At 47.1% G+C, this 19,872-nt stretch overlaps 2 protein-coding genes across 4 annotated transcripts in view; one reads left to right on the top strand and one right to left on the bottom strand.

Annotated features, from left to right (window-relative positions):
- ATF7 (activating transcription factor 7) overlaps positions 1–17,096 on the bottom strand; it is a 230,292-nt gene extending 213,196 nt beyond the window's left edge. Inside the window, exon 1 of the mRNA XM_061443635.1 lies at positions 17,082–17,096. The gene's annotated coding sequence lies outside the window, so the exon portion shown is untranslated. The remainder of the gene's footprint in view (positions 1–17,081) is intronic.
- HOXC6 (homeobox C6) lies at positions 3,506–17,130 on the top strand. 3 transcript variants are annotated; one of them, XM_061443638.1, is made up of 3 exons: positions 3,506–3,982; positions 14,282–15,678; positions 16,407–17,130. In XM_061443638.1, exons 2-3 carry the CDS (start codon positions 15,279–15,281, stop codon positions 16,742–16,744), a joined length of 738 nt encoding a protein of 245 aa, XP_061299622.1. In that variant the 5' UTR covers positions 3,506–3,982; positions 14,282–15,278; the 3' UTR covers positions 16,745–17,130. The 3 variants fall into 3 exon arrangements, with proteins under 3 accessions (XP_061299622.1, XP_061299625.1, XP_061299626.1); XM_061443641.1 differs by lacking the exon at positions 3,506–3,982 and adding an exon at positions 12,718–13,953; XM_061443642.1 differs by lacking the exon at positions 3,506–3,982 and having other exon boundaries at positions 14,243–15,678; positions 16,431–17,130.
- Positions 17,131–19,872: the final 2,742 nt, after the last annotated feature.

Below are 19,872 nucleotides of genomic sequence, written 5' to 3'. Positions count from 1 at the left end.
GGATGCAGCTCCCGTGGGTGCCCACTCCCGAATTGCACAAAACACCCCAAGGCGGGCAGAATTCCCAGGGGTGCAGAGCCTGTTATGGCTCCGCGAACCCACTTTCATCCCCCAGAAATACATAAAAATAACCAGCAATAAGGTTTATTCTAGACTTTTCCATGTCGAGGGCAGGCACGGAAGGTAAGCGGGTTTATTAGTCATAAAATCGGTATATTCTACCAAAGCTTTTTATTTGTAGGGAATATTTACCCCGATTTTACAACAAGAGGGTTTTTTCCCCCCCTCTCCTCATAGGATGGATATATGCTCCTTCATTCCAACGATGCGAAAAATTGCAGAAATCAATGAAAATAAAATATTTTCTGTTATGTTACTATATAAAAATTAAAAAAAAAAAGGATCGGGATAAAAGATTCCTCCCAAGGAGGGGGGGGGGAGGGGGGGGAGCGGGGGGAGGAGAGGGAGAAGTTATCGAAGTGTTTAAAAATACTAATAATAATAAAAAAAAAGAAGCTGCATCCGCACTCTATCCATCATATTTAAATCCACAAATCTAAGTAGTTTTATCGGAACGAATACTACGGAATGACATTTATCTATCAAAAGGGTCTGGAGTTAAATTATTGAAACTACAGCGGCAGCAGTTAGTTTTGGGGTAAATGTTTATGCTCTGTAGTCAACACAAGAGAGTCGCATCTTCAGATGACATCCAGTTATTTCTGTAATCACTCCATCATTTGCAGAGAAAAAGAGAAGAGACCATTTTATGGGGGAAAGTAATTTGAAAGAAGATTCGCTCTCCACAAAGTGGCTTATTCAGAAATGATCATAGCTTCGGTATTACTGAAATTAGACTCATCTACCCGCCTGAAGTAAGAAATATCGTCCTATTCCAGGCTTTTTATTAGCCAATCAAATTTCCTTCGGATCTCCATTTGTGATTTGTGAAAAATATAATTCCTCGAAAAGCTGAGTTTGAGCATATTGCTTATTTTCCCTTAATTTATTATTCTAATCACAGCCGCCGCCGCGCGATAATGCAGCCATTAGGCGAAAAAATTCGTTTAGATTTTATACTCCGAAATGGGCACGGATTATATTTGAGAGACAACGAATTTCTCGGGCATTAAATTTTTGGGGGGTATTGCGCTGGTGGAGGCGAGGAAGGAGGGAGTGGAGGAAGATGCGCGGGGACAGAGGTGGGGGAAACTTTGTGAGCTGGATTTGTAACACAAAAGGCAATTTTCTCCTATCCTATATATATATATCTTTAATGTCGTCCTATTTTTCCTCCCGGTCTTCCCCCCTCCCTCGAATCCAAACCTATTTTACCCCCCCCCCCAATAACCTCGCTAATATCAGGGAGGCTGTTTTATAGAGGGGGTTTGGGGGGGGGGGGGGCGAAACGAACATCCCAAACCCTCCCTTAGCAAATGTGCGCCCAGGTTACTTTCTGCCTGCCAGGATCAAAATTTCCTCTTCACATTATGGAATTTATTATCTTGTCTGCTCGCTGGAAAATGGGATCTCCATTGTGTTTGGGAAGCTGTTGTGGTCGTAGTTTCCCCCCTCGTAACTTTTAACTACCTGTTATAAAATTTATTGGTGGTTTGTAAAGTGAATAAAGTAATTTCCCTTCCATCCGGTTGTATTACAACCTTTGTGTTGTTTGGGCAGACAGACACGCATCCAGCCAGGGGCAGAAAAAATAGATAAATTAAAGAGGCAGGGAGTGAGTCCCCCCCCCTTCCACCTCCCCCTTTTGGTTTATTTTCCTCAATTAAAATGAAATTAAGGCGTGGAAATACCTGCAAATAATGGTTCTGTGTGTGGAAAAGAGCGGGCAAAATGCGGTAAAATCTATTTCCCTGAATGCGGGAGCGCAGCCCTAGGAGCTGATATTTCGGGATGGGGAGGGGTGTGGGGGAAAATAAAGATATCCCTCTCTTTGCAGAAGGAGAAGAGGAGCAGCAAGGCTCCTCGCAGGGTTTGGTGTGGAGGAGCCCATCTGAGTAGGCTGGGCTCTGCGGTTGCCTCTTTCCCCCAGTTGTGGTTCGCGGGGGGCCTCCAAAAGCAGGCCTCTACACGGTGGAAAAATGTCGCTTCCCTTCCAAATCCATATTTTCCAGCCGTCTACAGGGCCCCCTCCCTCGGCTTGGGGTGGGGAGTGGGCAAAAATCAAGATGGTCAAAATCAAAATAGAATCAAATCAAATTCCGCCTTTTAGCATCGCATCCCCGACACGGTGGCATGGGAAAACAAAAGGCGGGGGGGGGGTGGGGGGGGGGTGTTTGCTGGAGGCAAAAAATAGCATGGAAAACCAAGATTGAAATGCTGGAAAATCGTGGACGTGGGGGTTCCACCGGCAAATCGTAAAGCGGGGTGGGTTGTGGGGGATTTGGTAAAGGGGATGCGAGAGTTTCGGGGTCAATACCGCGCCTCTGGCTCAAGTTTTGGGTGTAATTCGGGCAGTTCCAGGTGCCCCCCCTCAGGGCTGGGGTGGGCAGACGAAGCGTTGCAGGGGGGGGAATGGAGTGGGGCGGGGGGGTTGGAAGGGTATTTGGGGGGGGGACACACGGGACATTTTTTGCCCTGGGACGGTTTCATTTGCAGCGGACACACCCTTTGCAGTGAGGGTCCATCAGGAAAACCCGGGGGGGGGGCTCCAAAATTCCCATTTCCCCTGTTTTTTTTCCCTCGAGCGCATTGTCCTTGATTATTAATTAAATGCTTTTCAAATTAACATGCTCTCCTCATTTAATCTATTCCTTTCTCAAAGCCAGTCTGCTCCAGTTTTACCCCCACTACCCTTATTCCTCGATATTTTCCTATTCCACCCCCCCCCCCAAATTAATTATGAACACGGAGACTAATAATTCTTAGCGCTAAAGGCCAAATCCCATTAGTTAAAGAAAATATAAACGCTGAGAATTAACCTGAGCTGCAAATAATCATCAAAATTAAACCGAATCTATGTTTAAAAGGGCAAAAAAAATCAGACTGCACCCTGCTTTATATTAACGCGGTGGCTTAAAGGATTAAAAAAAGGAGGGGGGGACGGGGAAAAGGCGGGGGGGGGGCTTGGAGGGGGGGGAAAATGGGAATATTAGAAGGGAATTGTATAAACATGGCGACAGACGAGAGCATTTGCACTCGTCACAAAAAAATGCAACGCATTCCTGGTTGTTTGCAGAAAATTTACAGCTGAGCAATAAAAGTTTACGACTGAATCACAAGTTGGATTGGCCACAGGAAGTCATGTGGACTCCATCCATGAACGTGAACTTTTTATTGTGGTTTCTCTTATGACTCTTTCGCAGTAGTCTTTCCTTTAACAGTCCAAGCAGTGCCAGGGGTAGGATGGTATTTCCCCCCCCCCTAATTATTAGCGTGATGATGATGATTTTTATTATTTTAAATTTTTTTTTTCGGCTTAAAAAAAAAAAAATCGAGATTTTTTTTTTTTCCTCTTTTTTTTTTTTTTTTTTTACCCCCCCTCCCCGTCTCCTTGGGGTTGGAATTCTTGGTTGCTTTGGGCATTTTGGCATTAATGAGTTTACTGCTGCGTCTGGTTGCCGCCTCCTCTTCCCCACCCCTAGGGGCAAAACGCAATGCATTTCCTTTGCAGGATGCGATGATGAGGGGGCACAAGCAGTTGTAAATACCTTTTTTTTTTTTTTTCAGCCCAAAAAAAAAAAAAAACAAACCCCAGAGAGAGACAGATTCCCTCCTCCAGCTTCCCCCATCTCTTGCCCAACCAGAGAAGATCTGTTTTGCTTTTGTTTCCATAATTTTTCTCCCCTTTTTTTGTGTGTGTTTTTTTTTTCTTTCGGTTTTTTTTTTCCTTTTCTTTCCTTTTTTTTTTTTTTAATGTTTCTGTGGAGCTGAGCTGCAGCGTCAGTGGATCAGAAAGAGGGAGAGACAGAGAAAAAAGAGAGAGAGTGTGAGAGAGAGGGAGAGGGGGAGACAGGAGCCTCTGGTAAGTGTTCCCTTATTGGTTAAAATGTGTAACTAATGATCCATAGCCCGGGTGTTAAGGATAATGATGCATCGTTGTGCGAGCGAGGGGTGTAGCTTGGATATGAGGGAAAGCTGCTGCGGGGCGGCAGAAATGCAGTTAATTCGGGGGGGGGGAGAGAAAAAAAAGGGGATTTGCTGTTGCTGATGTCATATTCGGGGTGCGGGGAGGCAGGTCGGGGGGCGCTGGGGCGTGGGGAAGGGTGAGGGGTAGGGGGAAGGAAAGGGGAGGAAAGGGAAAAATAAATATATATATATATATATGGAACGATGGAAAAATAAGCCTTGTAACTTTTTCCCCTTAAAAGAATAATAATGGGGGGGGGGGGGGAAAGCGCATGCGCGGAGGGGCCGGCCCGGCGCTGCGCGGGTGGGGCTGCCGAGCCTGCTGGCAGTGCCATATTTAATGAGCTGCGGTGCTAATTGTGTACGCGCCCATCCCCCTCGCATCTCACCACCCCCCCCCCCAAACCCACAACCCAGCCCCCCCCCCGGTAACAATCACCCAACCCCGGCCGCGGCCTGCGAGGCTTCCGCGGGGCTGCGCGCTTCGCGGCCACTAATTAATATTAAGCGCGAGGTGATTAACAATCAACTCTTTGCATCCCAAGAGCTTCCCCCTTTTCCCACTCCCTTTTCCAGCCGGGCGGGTGTAAAGTTCTCCGGGAAAAAACAAAAAAAAAGAAGGGGGGGTGTGTGTGTTTCATAGGGTTTGATGGGATTTGATTGAATTCTATTGGATTTGATTAAGTTTTATGGAATCCCCCACCGCCGCTTTGTAAAGGAGCAATTGGACTCCACGTCGTAAAAACTGATCTCGGTGCTAATGCTCGGGAGCGCTCTGGTTTTCCTGCGAAGTGGTTAACACTGTGTTGGCTTTTGTAATTTATTTACATGCAAGTCCCACCCCTTTCCCTGATTTTTAGTCTTATTTCTTTCTTTCTTTTTCTTCTCTCTCCCCCCCCACCCCCTTCTCCTCCAGCAACTTTAATTCAGGTTTAACGGGTGAGATTTAAAGCGTGACCCTTCCCCTGCTAACCTCCCCCTCTACCTATCCATCCACCTACCCATCCATCATCTAATCTTATCTATCTCCCTGTATACACCCGTGCCGTGTAAAGATACGTATATATATTTAATGTAGTGACTTCATTTCCTCTCCAGGTTGTATTTCTTTTGTCTTTCTTGATCAATTCGCCGTGTTAAAATAATAAAAAGTATATATTATAATAATGAGGGTGTGTAGGAGCAGAGATTTGCTGCTGGTGATGCCTGTGCACGTATAGGGTGGATGTACACATATATAGGGACGGACATTAAATAAACCCCGTGGGGGTGGGGTGGCAGAGTCGATGGCAATTTTCTGGCTTATTATAAGCGATTTTGGGGGGTTCTCAGTGTGTGGCCGTCTGCGGGAGGGGGGATTTGGGAGAGGCAAGGGGGGTGCTGGAGGTGGGGGCCTCATTTTCTGCCTTGTTGTTTCCCCCCCCCCCCTTTTCTTTGGTGGTGGTTGTTGTTTTCTGGTGGGTTTTAAATGAAAATGGCCTCCTCGATTTTAATTTCCAGCGTGCGTTGGCAGAGGTTAATTAGCGAACGCTGTTGATGAAGTTCTGGGGTGGTTTCCGGTGGCGCTGCGTTAAATTTAATTACAAATATATATATATATATATATATGTGGGGCGGGGGGGAGGGGGGAAAGGAAGGAAAATAAAAGAGAAAGCCAAGTTTCCAAAGTTGTCTTCCCTTTTCTTTCAAGAAATCTGGTAAATCCCTGCCCTGCCTTTGGGGCTGGAAATTATCGACTGGAGAAAAGGGATTTTTTTATATATATACATAGATTTATTCCGGTTTTGCATTTGAAACAACGTGCGGACCCGCCGTTTATTTTCATTTTCCGAGCATGTAATAAATAGGGGATCAGGGATGGGGTGCTTGGGGGGGGGGATAAAGGGGGAAAAGAGCCGGGTTTGCCTTGGTTTTGTTCGCCGGGAGCCCGTTGTGTGGAGGCGCTGCCTGTACCGCGGCCAGTCGTAAAGACATTTTATGAGCAAACAATGAGTGTTTATTGGAACCACATGATTACAGAAATGGGATCTTTTATTGTTTTCAGGCTGAAATCCGTCTGCTTCCCCTTTCCGAGCCCCGGCTCCCGCCTTTAAACCTCCAGCGCCAGGCCCGGACCCCCCAAATCAACTTTAAAATCTATTGATTTTCTCCTTTCCCTTCCATCACCGCCACCCTTCAGACCCTCGTAATGCTGAGAAACATTTTTAGGATGTAGAGCGGGAATAACAGAATGATTTATCTTCTCCGAGATTTATTTAGTATTATTTTTAAACCCTGGCTTAAAGCAGAGGAAATCAATTGCTGTTTGTATCGGGGATTAAAGGGAAAGCGCCGCGTGTTCTTGACACGGATTTCAGGACATAACAGATCTTTTCTTTGGACAAATGGGATCGGTGAGGAAAAAGCAAAATAAAATCAAGATACTACGGGAAAATTTCAATGAAATTAGCGCTTCCTAATTTATTTAGAAGGGGATTTACTCCGAGGTGTTGAGTACGAGCCTAGGAAGGACATAAATACCATCTATGCAACAGGGGAAAATTCACGTTTTCTTCGAACGCGGCCACATTTCGCACGTTTATTCCCGACCGTGAACCCGTTTGATACGATCTGCCCCACGCATGGGCGTTTATCTCCTCGTCTATAAAAGCGTGTTCCGATCAAATATATCTAAATACAGAGCAGGAACGTGTGGGTGGTTTATTCTGGCGAATCGGCCGTGTTGTAAGAGCCTGGAAAAACCTGTAACTACAAAGAAATGATTAGAAAGAAGCGATTTCCCAACTTGTCGTGTCAAGGAATTTCGGTTTGGGGAACGAATTAAGCAAACCCACCAGAAATAATATATGATATATAGAGGCAACCGCCACGGCGGTAGGTGCTAATGCTTAAAGCTAGATCCCTGTGGTTATCTCCCCAGTATATATGACTGGAGGGGGTGTGGGGTGTGCTGTATTTCTACCCGGAGCTTTGTGTAGCAAAAGGGTTTGGGTTTCGGGTGGTTTTTTCCTTTAGTTTTCTCTTTATTTTCTCCTCGAGAGATAAACGTGCAGAACTCGGCGTGTGGAGGAGAGGAAGAGGCGAGAGGAGATAACAGAATTAGTCATAGAAGGGGGAAATGTATTTCGGGAGGAGACGATGCGTAACAGTGTGGGATTAAGAATTTGATTTTGGGGATAATTGCAGATCGTGTTACTATTGTTGCCGGGGGGGTTAATCTCTGCAGCGCGCCCTCTCCGGGGGGGAAAAATGGAGAAAAAAGGGGTGGGAACAAAAAAAAATTACACTAAATTTTCAGTGGTGGTGTTTGAGGTCAGGGCTAAAAGTAATAAGAATAATTAAAAATATAAGGCCTTTCCCCATCGGATTTGAGGTGGCAGCGGGGAGATGAAGTGCGGAGAGGGATTTGGGAGGAAAATGGGACAGAAGCACCTTAAAATTTGAGCGGGGGATTTTATTAGGCTCGAGGGGGGGACGGTGTGACCTCCAGCCTCGGACAGGGGGGGGAAGGTGGTGAAGAGGAGGAAGATGCTGAGGAGGAGGAAGGCGATGAGGACAAGGAAGGCGAAAAGCGGCCCCGTCTCCCCCTCACCCCCCTCCCGCCTCCTCCCTCGCCCTTTCCTCCCCAGACACAAACACAATAAAAGGCAGAAATGCCGAAATTGCGGTGTCTGGCCGCAGTCTGCAGGGGACAGGCTGCTCGGGTCGCTTTTGTCGCAGGGGGACACACCTTGCTGTAAAAGTCTTTGTCCCCAGACTAAAGACCCCGCGTTTCAATGGGGGGCGGGGAGGGGAAAAATAAAAAGGGGGGGGGAGGAGAAGGAGGAAGACAGGGAGCAAGGCGAAAGGAAAAGAAAAACCACTGAAACCCACCCAAAACCCACCCTAAACCCCCCTAAGATCCGCGCCAAACAAGGTCCAAGGGGAGAAGGGGGGGGCCGGGGGTCTGTCCCACAGGTGGGGCCCCCCTTTCCCTTCGCCTTTCCACCCCCTTGGAGTGTTTAAATTTCAGCCCGGTTTTGTTTACTTGTTTTGTATACTGCCACCAAGTGACAGAAACTTGCAATTCTTCACAATTTGGTGCCTCCCCCCCCCCCCCCCCTTTTCCTTTCCCTCTGTCTGGATGTAATTGCGACGGAAGGAGTGGTATAGGGCCAAGGCGGGGGGAGGAGGACACCCCCACCAAGGAAAGGGGTGCGGAGCCCTGCAAAAGCCTCTCCTGCCATAAACCAAATCACTTCGCAAAGAACTTTTAATACCTTTAACATTGAGACGTGTTTCCCCCCCACACACCCCGCCTTCCCCAGCCCCAAACTTTCCCGAAGCCGTTTGAAACTCCTCACTTACACTTTCGACTAATTCAAGGCGGTTTGGGGGTTGTTTTTGTTCTATAGATACACACATATTTTATTTCCTTTCGTTCCGTGTTCCCGGGGTTTCAATCATCCCAGTGTACGTGAACTCATAAAAATAGATAAGGCATATCAACCCGGGAACGGTCTTTTCCCCCCTGAAAATATGAGTGTATTTAAGCAAATCCTGAAACATTAAATTGTTGCTCGATTAAAGACGATGCGAACGTATAAATTCCACAAAGTGCTCCAGAGGTTGTCTCCAAATATATAGTTTAATTCTGCCTAAGTGATCGCCTCTAAAAAAACCATCATTAAGGCAACTATTATTGTTTCCTGAATTATTTTTTTTTTCCGAGCTACCTATGATTAAATTTCTGCCTTCATATCTGCGACGAATAAAGGATAAAACTGCCTCTAGTTAATGACAACAATTCTTCACTCCTGAGTTACCCTTGCAGAACGCAATAACATCCCACTCCTTTTGATTTTTAATCTCTAACACCCCGCAGAAGTAATTGCGCCTCCGCGTATCTTCACGTACAGACCCTCCACCCCCGAAGTGCCCCTGGATGCAGCAAAACGTCACTTTCTAGCGTATTATGCCATGAAGTCGTGTCCGTGATGGGTATGACGTCATGAGCGCCTGCGTCACTTTTTCCCCTTCTTTTGAATTTTAGGGATTTTAGGGAATATTTTCACTCCAGCGTGAAAAAAAAAGACACTTTTAAAATATATATATACACATTCATTCATTAAAAGCTGGAAAAGCAGAGATTTATTTTTATTTCTTTCATATTTTCCAAGGGAAAGTTGCTACCTGCTACCTGAGCAGGTTTTAGCCCGGGTTTAGGGGAGAAAAAGCTCTTTTCCTGAATGCGGTTGAAGGAAAAACCCCCATTTATTCCCACTTTTAACCAAGGAGCCACTAGGAATGTTTCCGCAGCCGCCAGACACCTCCCTATAAACAAAGCACCGCTCCGCGGGTCTGCATCCCCTTAAAATATGATTTTTAGTCTTATTTTCCTCGGTTTTTTGGGGGGTTTCCCTTCCCAGCCCTGAGGAGATTTATTCCGAAGTGCATTTAATCAGAGAATTAAACAGAATCGAGGCGGTGTTGCGGGGCAAGGGGGGCCAGGGGGTTCTCCCCCGGCTTTTTTCCCCCGCTGCTGTTAACTTTTTCGCAACGTGGTTACTTGGTAATTTAAGACCCAGCGAAGTCCCGTTTCGGCGGGGAGATTTCGGTGCTGCCTTCTTTTGTTGGGCTGAGATTCGCCAATAAATCTGGGAAGGAGAAAAATCATGAAATAAATCACCACCCCCACCACCCCCCACCACCCCACTCCATTAAAAAACAAGAATATTTGGGGATTAAACCCCTCCACTCCTCGCGATGTAAACGCGAAGGGGGGGGGGAAATAACGCAAATAAACGCTTGAAAGGGTCAAAAAGCGCTTTCAAGCCTGGGCAGAAAGAAGAGGGATACATTTCAGAAGTAGGAACAGATTAATTTCTCTTCCCCACACACCTCCCGGTTTCCTGGTTAGCAGACATGTGTTTTGACAATTGCCAGAATTCTCTCCTTTTTTTTTTCCACCCTTCCAAGCCCTGCAAACGTGCGCAGCAACGGAGAGGCTTCGCAAGCGAGAAACCCCCCCTTTATTTTTGTTTTCCCTCCCCCCTTTATTATCATTATTATATTCCCTTTTTCTTAAGCGTTGGCAACTTGAAGGGAGTCGCCCTGAACTTTTGGTGCACTTTCCCCAAAGCAACTCGGGGAATAAAATCGAGGCAACAAGAACACGTTTAAGGCCATTTCCCTTCACCACGCTGGGGAAAAAAAAAAAAAAAAATAGAAAGAAAGGAAAAAAAAAGAAAAGCTAAGAAAAAAACCACAACAACAATAGGAAAAGGCGAAGGAATGACTCGTCTGGGCAACCCTACGGGCGGTGCACGGGGTGGTTAATACTCTTCTTTATTCACCTAGGCGAAAAAAAAGGGGGTTGCTGCGGTTTGCGTTGGGGGGATACCAAAAAAATCGCTGGTTGTGGCTTTTTGCAGCCTCTTTTCTTGGGGAGCTCTAGGGGGAAAGTGGGTGCTGTCGCGAATTATGGCCCTGTGCATCTCGCTGCGGAAAATGCCTTTTAATCAACAAATAAAGCTCCCCGAATAGGCCGCCCTCTTCCCCACGCGGTGTCTGCAGCAAGGGATCAAACTTTAAATAGGCTCCGAAGCGCTGGATAAGGAATATCCAGAGGAAAGGGAGATTTCATCTCCTATTTTTTCTTTTTAATTAAGAGCTGCCCAGACTCTGACTCCGGGCTTGTAATTACAGAGAATAGAGACGGCTCCAAAACAATGCGAAGCCATTTCAGGCTGGGGAGAGGTAAATAAACCACGAGTTTGTTGTTGCCCTTTTTCCTCCCCCCCCCCCCCCTTTTCTTCTTTTCCTTTTTTATGGGGGGTGTTGTTACCCCTATTTTATTTTGGATTTCTTTGATTCGGAAGCCCTATTTCCAGCAAAAAAAAAGGAGAGCGATATTTGAGGAGGAAAACCCTGTTGTAAAGAGCAGGGATAAATTCCCAGCGAAAGACCCAAATAAATAATTAGGACTCACGTGTGCCATAAATGTCAAGTTAAAAAAAGGGGGGGGGGGGAAAGGAAGGCAAAAGGGAGGGGGGGAGGCAGAGATCCCAGATACAAGGTGAAATCAGTTTAAATAAAAAGGCTTTTAATGGCATCGCTTGTATTTACCTCTAAGAGCTTCGAGGATTTAATCAGATGGGAGCGCGCAGCCCTAGGGCCATATGGGGGGATGTGTATGTGTGTATGTATGTGTGTGTGTGCATGGGCCTTGCACACGCATAGGTGCGGGTATTTTAGGGGTGGGGGGGTCAAGATTAAGGGTGTTCCCCCTTCAGTGCATTGCCAAAGATGCATTTTTGCGACAGTTTACAGCAAAACCCACTCATCCTGCTTAAATCATTGGAATTTTTAAGGGGGGGAGGTTAATGGATCCATACCCCCTGAGCGGGTGAGCACCTCCCACCCCCCTACTATGACACGCGTGTGGGGAGGGGGTGTGTGGAGCCCCATCACTTGCCCCACGCAGGGATCAGCCCCGAGTGGGCAACGTGGCTGGGAAGGGAAGAAAAGAGGCTCCCCCCACACACACACACCCCCCCCGCTGCCAGTAGCGGTGTCTGCAGGCGGTTCAGAGAGGGAGGGGAAAGGGGGGGGACACACACTGATTTGGATTTGTTTCCTTTCAGTAATTACTGAGGGATAGAAAACACATGTGTTGGGATCGCTTTTTTTTTCTTAACCCCCCTTTTTTTTTCCCCTCTTCTTCCCCTAAATCAGTTCATCAATTCGCAAATTATAGCTGGGAGCGGGAGGGGGGGGGAAGGAAATCTCCCGACACGTTTTTCTTTCTATTTTATTCCCCGCCCCCCCCCCTTTTTTCTCTGTGTGAGCATCAGTGGGGGGAGAGGGAAGAAAAAGAAGAGGGAGGGGGAAGAATATAGCTTATGAGTGGTGAATGTTATTTCGGATTTCTATGGGCGCTTTTCTTTTCTGGGAACAAAGAGCAACTCCTATTAAAGAGCTACTCGAAGACTTGTACATATTTCTACTGCTGTGTAGCACTTTTAATAAAACATCTGTTCTTGCTTCTGCTGATGAGTTTACATAATTGTTTGCAGACCAATTTAACCAGAAAGCGCCCCACATATTCCCTCTCCATGTTTTCATGGGGGAGAAAATAAATACCTTTTTGGTAGTGACACAGCTTGATGAAATACTTTCGAGAAATCCCCAAACTGCTAGAAAATATCAATGGGGGGAAAAAATAATACAGATCCAGTGCATTCAAAACGTGAGGCAATGAGGAAAACATACTTTAATGATGCCTCATTTGTATTTGGGGTGGTTCTGCTCTATTTTTGTTTTTCAGCCCCCTCCTCTTCTCTCTCTGCCTTTTCTCCCCAGAAACCTGGGTTTTAGCGTGGGGAGAGGATTCTATTTTAAGTTTCTTTACGGCAGCTGGTTTCTGTTCACTATAAATCGACCAGACTTTTAAGACTTGCCCTCTGTTTAGAGAAGTAATAAAACACTTAACTTTCTCGACTCCTAGTCACACGGTTATCACACAGGTCTCTCGATACAACAGCCCCGAGCACCTACACAAAATAGAAAAGAAAAAAAAGGGGGGGGGGGCAAAAAAATAATAATAAAAAATAAAAATGAGAAATAAAAAGAACCCCCCCTCAAAGGAACTCCTCCAAACTTTGGCGAGGGTATCAATACCCTTCCATAGGTACAACTCCCCCCAGCCAAAGGTCCAACCCATCCAGCTGTAGCTCCTTTTAATTTACTCGCCAAATTACATCGGGCTGTAAGCAATACATAAGGTAAGACAACACGCCAATAACTGTAGAGCCCTCATCCATTCTCCTCTGCCTCCAGCCCATTTGTTGGACCTTTGGAACAATTTAATATCTGGAAGGAGCCTGCCTGGTCAGTGGTTTCCAAAGAAACCCAGCTCTGAAAGGGCTTGGGCTCAGAGGAGAGGTGCCCATGGCTACTTGTATTTACAGCAGCCCCTTTGCTCCCCAGCTCTGTCCATTCCCCCCCCCATCGGGTGGGGGTTTCACATCTCAGCAGAAAGCAGTAAAAAATCAAAATAGCCATAATAATCCCCCCCCAGTAATCACATTTCTTTCTTAGTTTCTTTATTTTCGCCTTTCTTTGACTCCAGAAATGCCCGGGCGGGTTCTTGGGAAAGAGGAGAAGGAGAAAAGGGAAACGAAAGCAAACTGAAGTTCGCTTTTTGGGGAGGGGGAACCGCCTGTAAATCTCCCCCCATGCAGATGAGTCTTGTGCCTGCTCCAGGTTGGGCAGCCCTAGGTGGGAGCCAGCGAGCTCCCCATGCTAAAGAAGATGGTGCACACTTCCAGCTCTCCCCTTTTTTGGTTCGAAACTTTATTTTTTTCCCCTAGTGACACTCAGGGGAAGCCTTAACGTTATAGAAGATGAATACACGAGCTTTTTTTTTTTCAGTTGTAGTCTCGTTTATGGTTTTATTGCTACCATTGATTACTTTGCTTTGTTACACAGAGGAAAAAGAGCATAAAATCCGTTGGCATCCGGGTTCCTGTTATAGCTGGGGAAAAAAAATATACACCCACCGCCCCCCAACCCTTCTTTGTCAGCTAAAATCTTTTAGGGATACATCGCTAAAAGAAAAGGGGAAAAAAAAAAATCAAAGGAATTAAGGCTATTGATTGAGAGGAAGACACACAAATAACTCCCAGGTTTGAATTGGAGTGTGCACCCACAAACCTTCCTCTCCCCAGCCCCCCGCTTAAAATGAAAACGTGGACACGATGGAGGTTGAAAGAAAACCCCCAGCAACAACAGAGAGGAGGCCAGGGTTTCCCTGCCATAATTGCATTTTTAAATAGCAAGCCACCAGAATGATAAAGATACCTCGCAATATTTACAGATCAGCAGGTATGTTTTACATTTAAGGGGCAATTTATGGCTCTGGATTGAAATTAAAATTAGATTAGCTGTCTTCATTTCAATTAGGTCTAGGTGCAATCTACCAGGAGAAGATAGGGTGGAATCCTCCCTTTCATCTAACTAAATATTTGCAGGAGAAGTTTCCCAATCAGTTGTAAATATCTGCAACTATAAATTGCTGCAAACACCAACACGAGGTTGCGTCCCCAGCCCAGGCTCCCCATTCCAAACAGAAACGCTCTGGTTATTTTTTTTTTATTGCATTTATTCCTCTTTTGGTGTATTTTTTTTTTTTTTTTTTTTGCTGCTGTTGTAGTTGAAAATGTAAATACCCTCCAGCTTTGAGAATGAACAGGGAAACGTTTGAGGGGAGAAATGTCAAACTCGAGGAGAAATCTAACTTCCAGGCTAAACGTGAGTTTGCAGTGTTGGGTGTTGCTTTGCTGGATGTCTTTCTTTCCCCCCCCCCCCCTTTCTCCCCTCCCCAAGACACACTTTGGGAAGGCTCTGAAACACGTTATCAATTCAGAAGTCGCCATGTTTTCCCCCCTCTCTTTATGGAATATTTTCTCATCAGGAACACAACCGTTTGATTCCATAATATTGACCAATGCTACATGAGAACAAGAAGGAGAAGGAGAAAAAAAAAACAACACAAAACAACAACCCAAAACAACCCAGAGGGTAATTTATGGCTTAATATTCTGTGGACATCTGAGATTTATTACTGTGAATTCTGAGCTATTTTATTACAAGATATTAAGCAAACATTGCTTAAAACAACCCACCCAACACAACACCACCACCACACGCACCACAACCCCAAAGCGCAAGCCCCATAACGCTCAGGCACACAGACGGTGCTTCCAAACCTCAGTGACCATTAGCAGAAAAGGGGGTGAAGGAGAAAAGGGGGGGGGGGAGGGAAAAGTTAAGCCTGGCTTAAGAAATTTGCCCCCCCCCCCCCCTCCTTTTTCCCCCCTTCAGCCCCAAGCAGGATCCCCAGCCCAGGAGCGCTCCCCTCCCCACCGCATCCTCCCCAACCCCCGGCGCCCCGGGGGTGCTGGGGGGGGTTTGGGGGTGCAGGACTTACTTTCCATGCCCACTTAGTTTCAACTAGGGAATCAACAGAAGCAAAAGCAATTTTTTCCCTTTTTGACACCCGCCTCCCCATTGGCTCCCCCCGGGTCAGCTGACTTTGTCATTTTGTCTGTCCTGGAGCAGAGCCTTCCCTATAACAATCTAGTTCAGACTACAAACTGGAGACAGAAATAAATATTAAAGAAATCACACAGCCAGGTGTAGAGGACGATATGAATTCCTATTTTACAAACCCATCTTTATCCTGCCATCTAACCAGTGGCCAAGAGGTGCTTCCCAACGTAGCCCTCAATTCAACTGCCTATGACCCTGTCAGGCATTTTTCTACTTATGGAGCAGCCGTTGCTCAAAACCGGATTTATTCTTCTCCTTTTTATTCACCGCAAGATAATGTTGTGTTTAGCTCCAGCCGAGGACCTTATGACTATGGATCTAATGCTTTTTACCAAGAAAAAGACATGCTTTCTAGCTGCAGGCAAAATTCTATGGGACATAATACACAGACATCAATCGCACAGGATTTTACCAGTGACCAAAACAGGAACACTTCGCAAGAACAAAAAACTAGCATTCAAATATACCCATGGATGCAGCGTATGAACTCCCACAGTGGTAAGTTTTACAGCTCGGAGATATAAATTAAATAAACTGAACCATCTTTACGACCTTCTCCCTAGCAGAACAGGCTGAGCGACTTTTTATGGCCCCATAAAAACAATAATATAGCTCCTTCACAGTTGCAGCTACAGGCCTTTTATTTGTTAAGTTGTTGCAAGCAAATATGGCTTGTTATGCTCTTTCTAATTAAAAGACTTCGAGAGTGTAAAATATCTATAATAAAGTGCAGCGAGCTCTGCTCGGGAGTTAAGCACAAAATATTACCGGGGTAAAAATAAGTTTTAATGCATTAGCGGGGTAAAAAGAAGTTTTAATGACGGGTGCGGGCAGTGAGGCGGTGGAAGGGGTCCCCGCACGAAAGTGGGGCCGGGGGGGAGCTCCCCCATCCACCCCCCCACCTCCCCCCCCTCAAATCTTCCAATTGGCAGGAATAATGTGGGAAAAAGAAAAAGGTGATGGGGGGGAGGGTGTTGGAGCAGCATCCCCGGAGAAAATGACCCGGGAGAAAACGCTGCGTTAATTAAATTGGGGGAAAAAAAAAAAAAAGAGATATTTAATATTTTTTTATAGTGTGGGGGGGTGCTGGGAAAGGGGGGGAGGGGGAGCGGGGCGGGCGCGGGGCTGCGCAGGGGCGGAGGGGTTGCGCGGGTGCGGGGTGGTTTTTCCGCCCCCCCCCCCCCCCCTTTCCGCCCTCCGCGTTCTCCCGGGCTGACGATTTTTAGTCTGTTTTGTCTCGGCATCCCTAGGAGTGGGCTACGGGGCCGACCGCCGGCGGGGCCGCCAGATTTATTCCCGTTATCAAACCTTGGAGCTGGAGAAGGAATTTCACTTCAACCGGTACCTGACCCGGCGAAGGCGGATCGAGATCGCCAACGCTCTGTGCCTGACGGAGCGGCAGATCAAAATCTGGTTCCAAAACCGGAGGATGAAATGGAAAAAAGAGAGTAATTTGAGTTCAACCCTCTCCGGGGCGGGGGGGGGGGCAGCCGCCGCAGCCGCCGACAGCTTGGCCAAGGAGGAGAAGCGAGAAGAGACAGAGGAGGAGAAGCAGAAGGAGTGAAAAAGTGACAGCTCGGCGGCAGGACACCCCCCCACACACACACTCCCCTCCAACCCCCCCTCCAGACCCGTATTTATCACTGGCACAATGTTTGGCTACGTTAAAAAAAAAAAAAAAAAAAAAGAAAAAAAAAAAGGAAAAAAAAGGAGAAAAATTATTAAAAAAATAATATTAAAGGGGGGGTGTTAAAAAATTAAGGTCTAAGGTGGAAATGTGGACACCCCCCCCCTCGCTACACAGCCCCCTCCCAGTGACCCCATCCCCCGCACACCCATCTCGCCATCGCCTATTTATCTATCTCGGGATAAGACTGTTTCAAGCCGCACACGCTCCACACCCCCCTTCTCCTCCTCCTCCTCCTCTCCCATCCCTTCCTTCCACCACCACCACCACCCCCCCCCCCCAAAAAAAATTGGGCATCCACCCCGCTGCCCGGGTCGGCCCTGCCCAGGGTCGCCCTTCCCCCCCAGCAGAGCAGCTCTCCTCTGTCATTTCCCCAAGCTCTTTTCCACCTAAATATCGCATTTTCAAGAGCATCCTCCTTGTATTTAAGCAGATACCTGGGCTCATCGCTGCATACTACAAACTGTGACAGTTTCTGTATGAATATTTTTAACTGTGTTTGTGGTACCTGTATTTATATTTATGTTTAGCACTGTAATGTTCCACGGTATAAAGTGAATGAGTTCTATAGCGGTAGAAAAGGAAGGAAACAAAAATAATAAAGAAATAATAAAAGAGACAAAAAAAAAAGGAGAATTAAATCAATTCTTGTGTTACACCCTCATGTACAAAGGTCATGTCCAGAGGACTATGTTGAGTATTTAATAAAAGCTGAATATTATTTTTAAAGTTTATAGAATGGCCTCTGAGCTTCAGTCGAAACCTTGCGTGTTGAGAACAGCCTGTTAGAAAGTTCACTTATCTTCTGTGTGTTGTTCCTGAAAAAGCAAGCATCAGCTCCCTCTCTCCTTTTCTCCCTCCTTCGTCCCTCTCTCTATCAAGAGTATTCCCCCCCCCCCAAAAAAAAAAAGAAAGAAAAAAAGGGGGGGTGTGGGGGAAATACATTTTGCTTTGTCTCCTTGAATTGGTCTTGTTACTGTATTGTTCGGTGGCATCAGGAATCTATGCCATACCTCTCGCGTCATGATTAAAAATGGATTTCCAAAGTTCAAACCAGTATATATTTCTTATTGCACCCTCCTCAGTCAAACACCAGGTCAAAGGTTCTGCTTCTTTTTTTATGATGGCTATTTTGATTTCATCTGAGCTCTACGCAGCTGAGATTCCCCCAGCTCTGCGGAGGACCCACATCTCCCCCCCCACCTCCGCGCCTCCCTCCTCTCCCCCGACTGATTTCGACCCAATAAACCTTTCCGGAGGGGGGGGGGGAGTTACTTTAATCCAGAAAGTCATCCTTAGGAGAACGGAAATTGTGGATATAACGCTGGGGAAACAAACCCTGCTGCTGTGGATCGCAGGCTCGATAAACCATTGCGAAGGCTGGATGAAAGAAATCTGCGTTTCTCTCGCCTCTTTGGTCACTGCTCTCATATTTACTGGGCTGTTCAATAGTAGCGCATAACCAGGGGTGATATTCTCCTGGAAGCAACTTAGTTCCCTTCGAGATATTTTGAATGAAACAACCAGGATTTGGTGCTAAGTGGCCATAACCAGGAAAAAAAAAATAAAAAAAAAAGGAGAAAGAAAGAAAAAAAAAAAAAAAGAAGGAAAAAAAACCAACAACCAAAAAAAAAAAGCAGCCTGGGGAGGTTTTTCAGCCCATCCTTTGCTCGTCTCCAGCCTGGAATGTGCAGGCGATTTTTGCAAGGCGCAGGAAAGACGGCAAAAAAACACCCCATAAAATGTCTGTTGAAAGGGAAGAAAACAAGCAACAGCAGCAACGAGCAGCAGCCAAGAGCGTTTTGCAAGAGGGTAACGACCCTGGGCAGGGAGCAGGAGGCTCCCTGAGTGTAAACCAGTTGGAATGAAAGGAAAAAAAGGACAAAAAAAAAAGAAATGGGGAAAAAAAAAAAAAAAGACAAACTCAAACATATCTCCAGAGCCACACGTATATAATTCAGCGCCTATAGCAAGGAGGAAGGCGATATGTAACACCCAGCGCATTCAAGGCATTCTCTGGCTGGTGAATGGAGACGGAATAGAAAGAAACCGCACTCAGGTCCGCGGGGCAAAGCGCAGAGCGGACTGGGGGGGGGGGGGGGGGGGCCCGTCCTCCCTTCACCACCCCCCCCACACACGCACCCCCTCCCCAATCCGCAGCAGAAGGAGGGCTGGAAATAGAGATTTGAAGGTATTTATTTCCCCTCCGCCGTGCCCTTTGAAGAGAGGGGCTGGTTTCTCCAGGCAGCAGCAGACAAGGAAGATCCAGGCTTCTGGCAGCAATAAATCGCCCAAAAACAGAAAGGGGGGGGGGGGGGGGAAAGGTAACAGGAATGTAAACTTTGGCGCATCCAAGAAGCAGCCCCTGCGGAACCCTCGGGAGCGTCCCCGGCCGCCACCGTGCCCAAAAGCTCGGCAAAGAGCGCGGGGATTTGCGCTGCCTCCTGCCCAGCCAGCGGTTGAGAATGAATTCATTTCAAATATAAGGGATCCGCGATGCCGCGGAGGGAACGCGCTGCTTCTGCCTCCCCTCCTGGCTGCAGCAGGGGCAAGAGAGGCAAAAATAAACGAAAACACCAAAAAAAAAAAGAAAAAAAAAAAAGGGGAGTTAATTTTCCCTTACAGCTGCTATTTTGAAACGGAAGAAAAAAACGCGCGCAGGAATCGCGGTCTATTTAAAAGGGCTTTCAAAGAGTTGCGCGGAGGGAGCTCCCCAACCTTCCCCCCCCCCCCCCAACCAACCACCCACCCACCCACCCTCCCTCCCTCCGCGGGGGGCGCGGAGCGGTGCGGTGCCGCGGAGCAGCGCTAGGTGCCGCTGCCGCCTCGCCGTCCCGCAGCGCGCTCCGCCCGCGCTCCCCCGCGCACCCCCGGCGCCTTCCGCGGGCGCCCATCGATAACCCGCCCCGGGGTCATCACGGGAAATGGATGAGTGGCCGGCGCCGTCACGTGACGCCACTTAAATATCCCATATTTGGGCAGCGCGGAGAGAACCGGAGGGGGGG

Source organism: Pezoporus flaviventris, unplaced genomic scaffold (assembly GCF_033815535.1).
Source record: "Pezoporus flaviventris isolate CSIRO_AGI_PZ_B2104156 unplaced genomic scaffold, CSIRO_AGI_Pfla_v1 ptg000455l, whole genome shotgun sequence".
NCBI lineage: Eukaryota > Metazoa > Chordata > Aves > Psittaciformes > Psittacidae > Pezoporus > Pezoporus flaviventris.
Note: the sequence above shows the minus strand (reverse complement) of the source record. Positions and strands in the feature narration are given on the sequence as shown.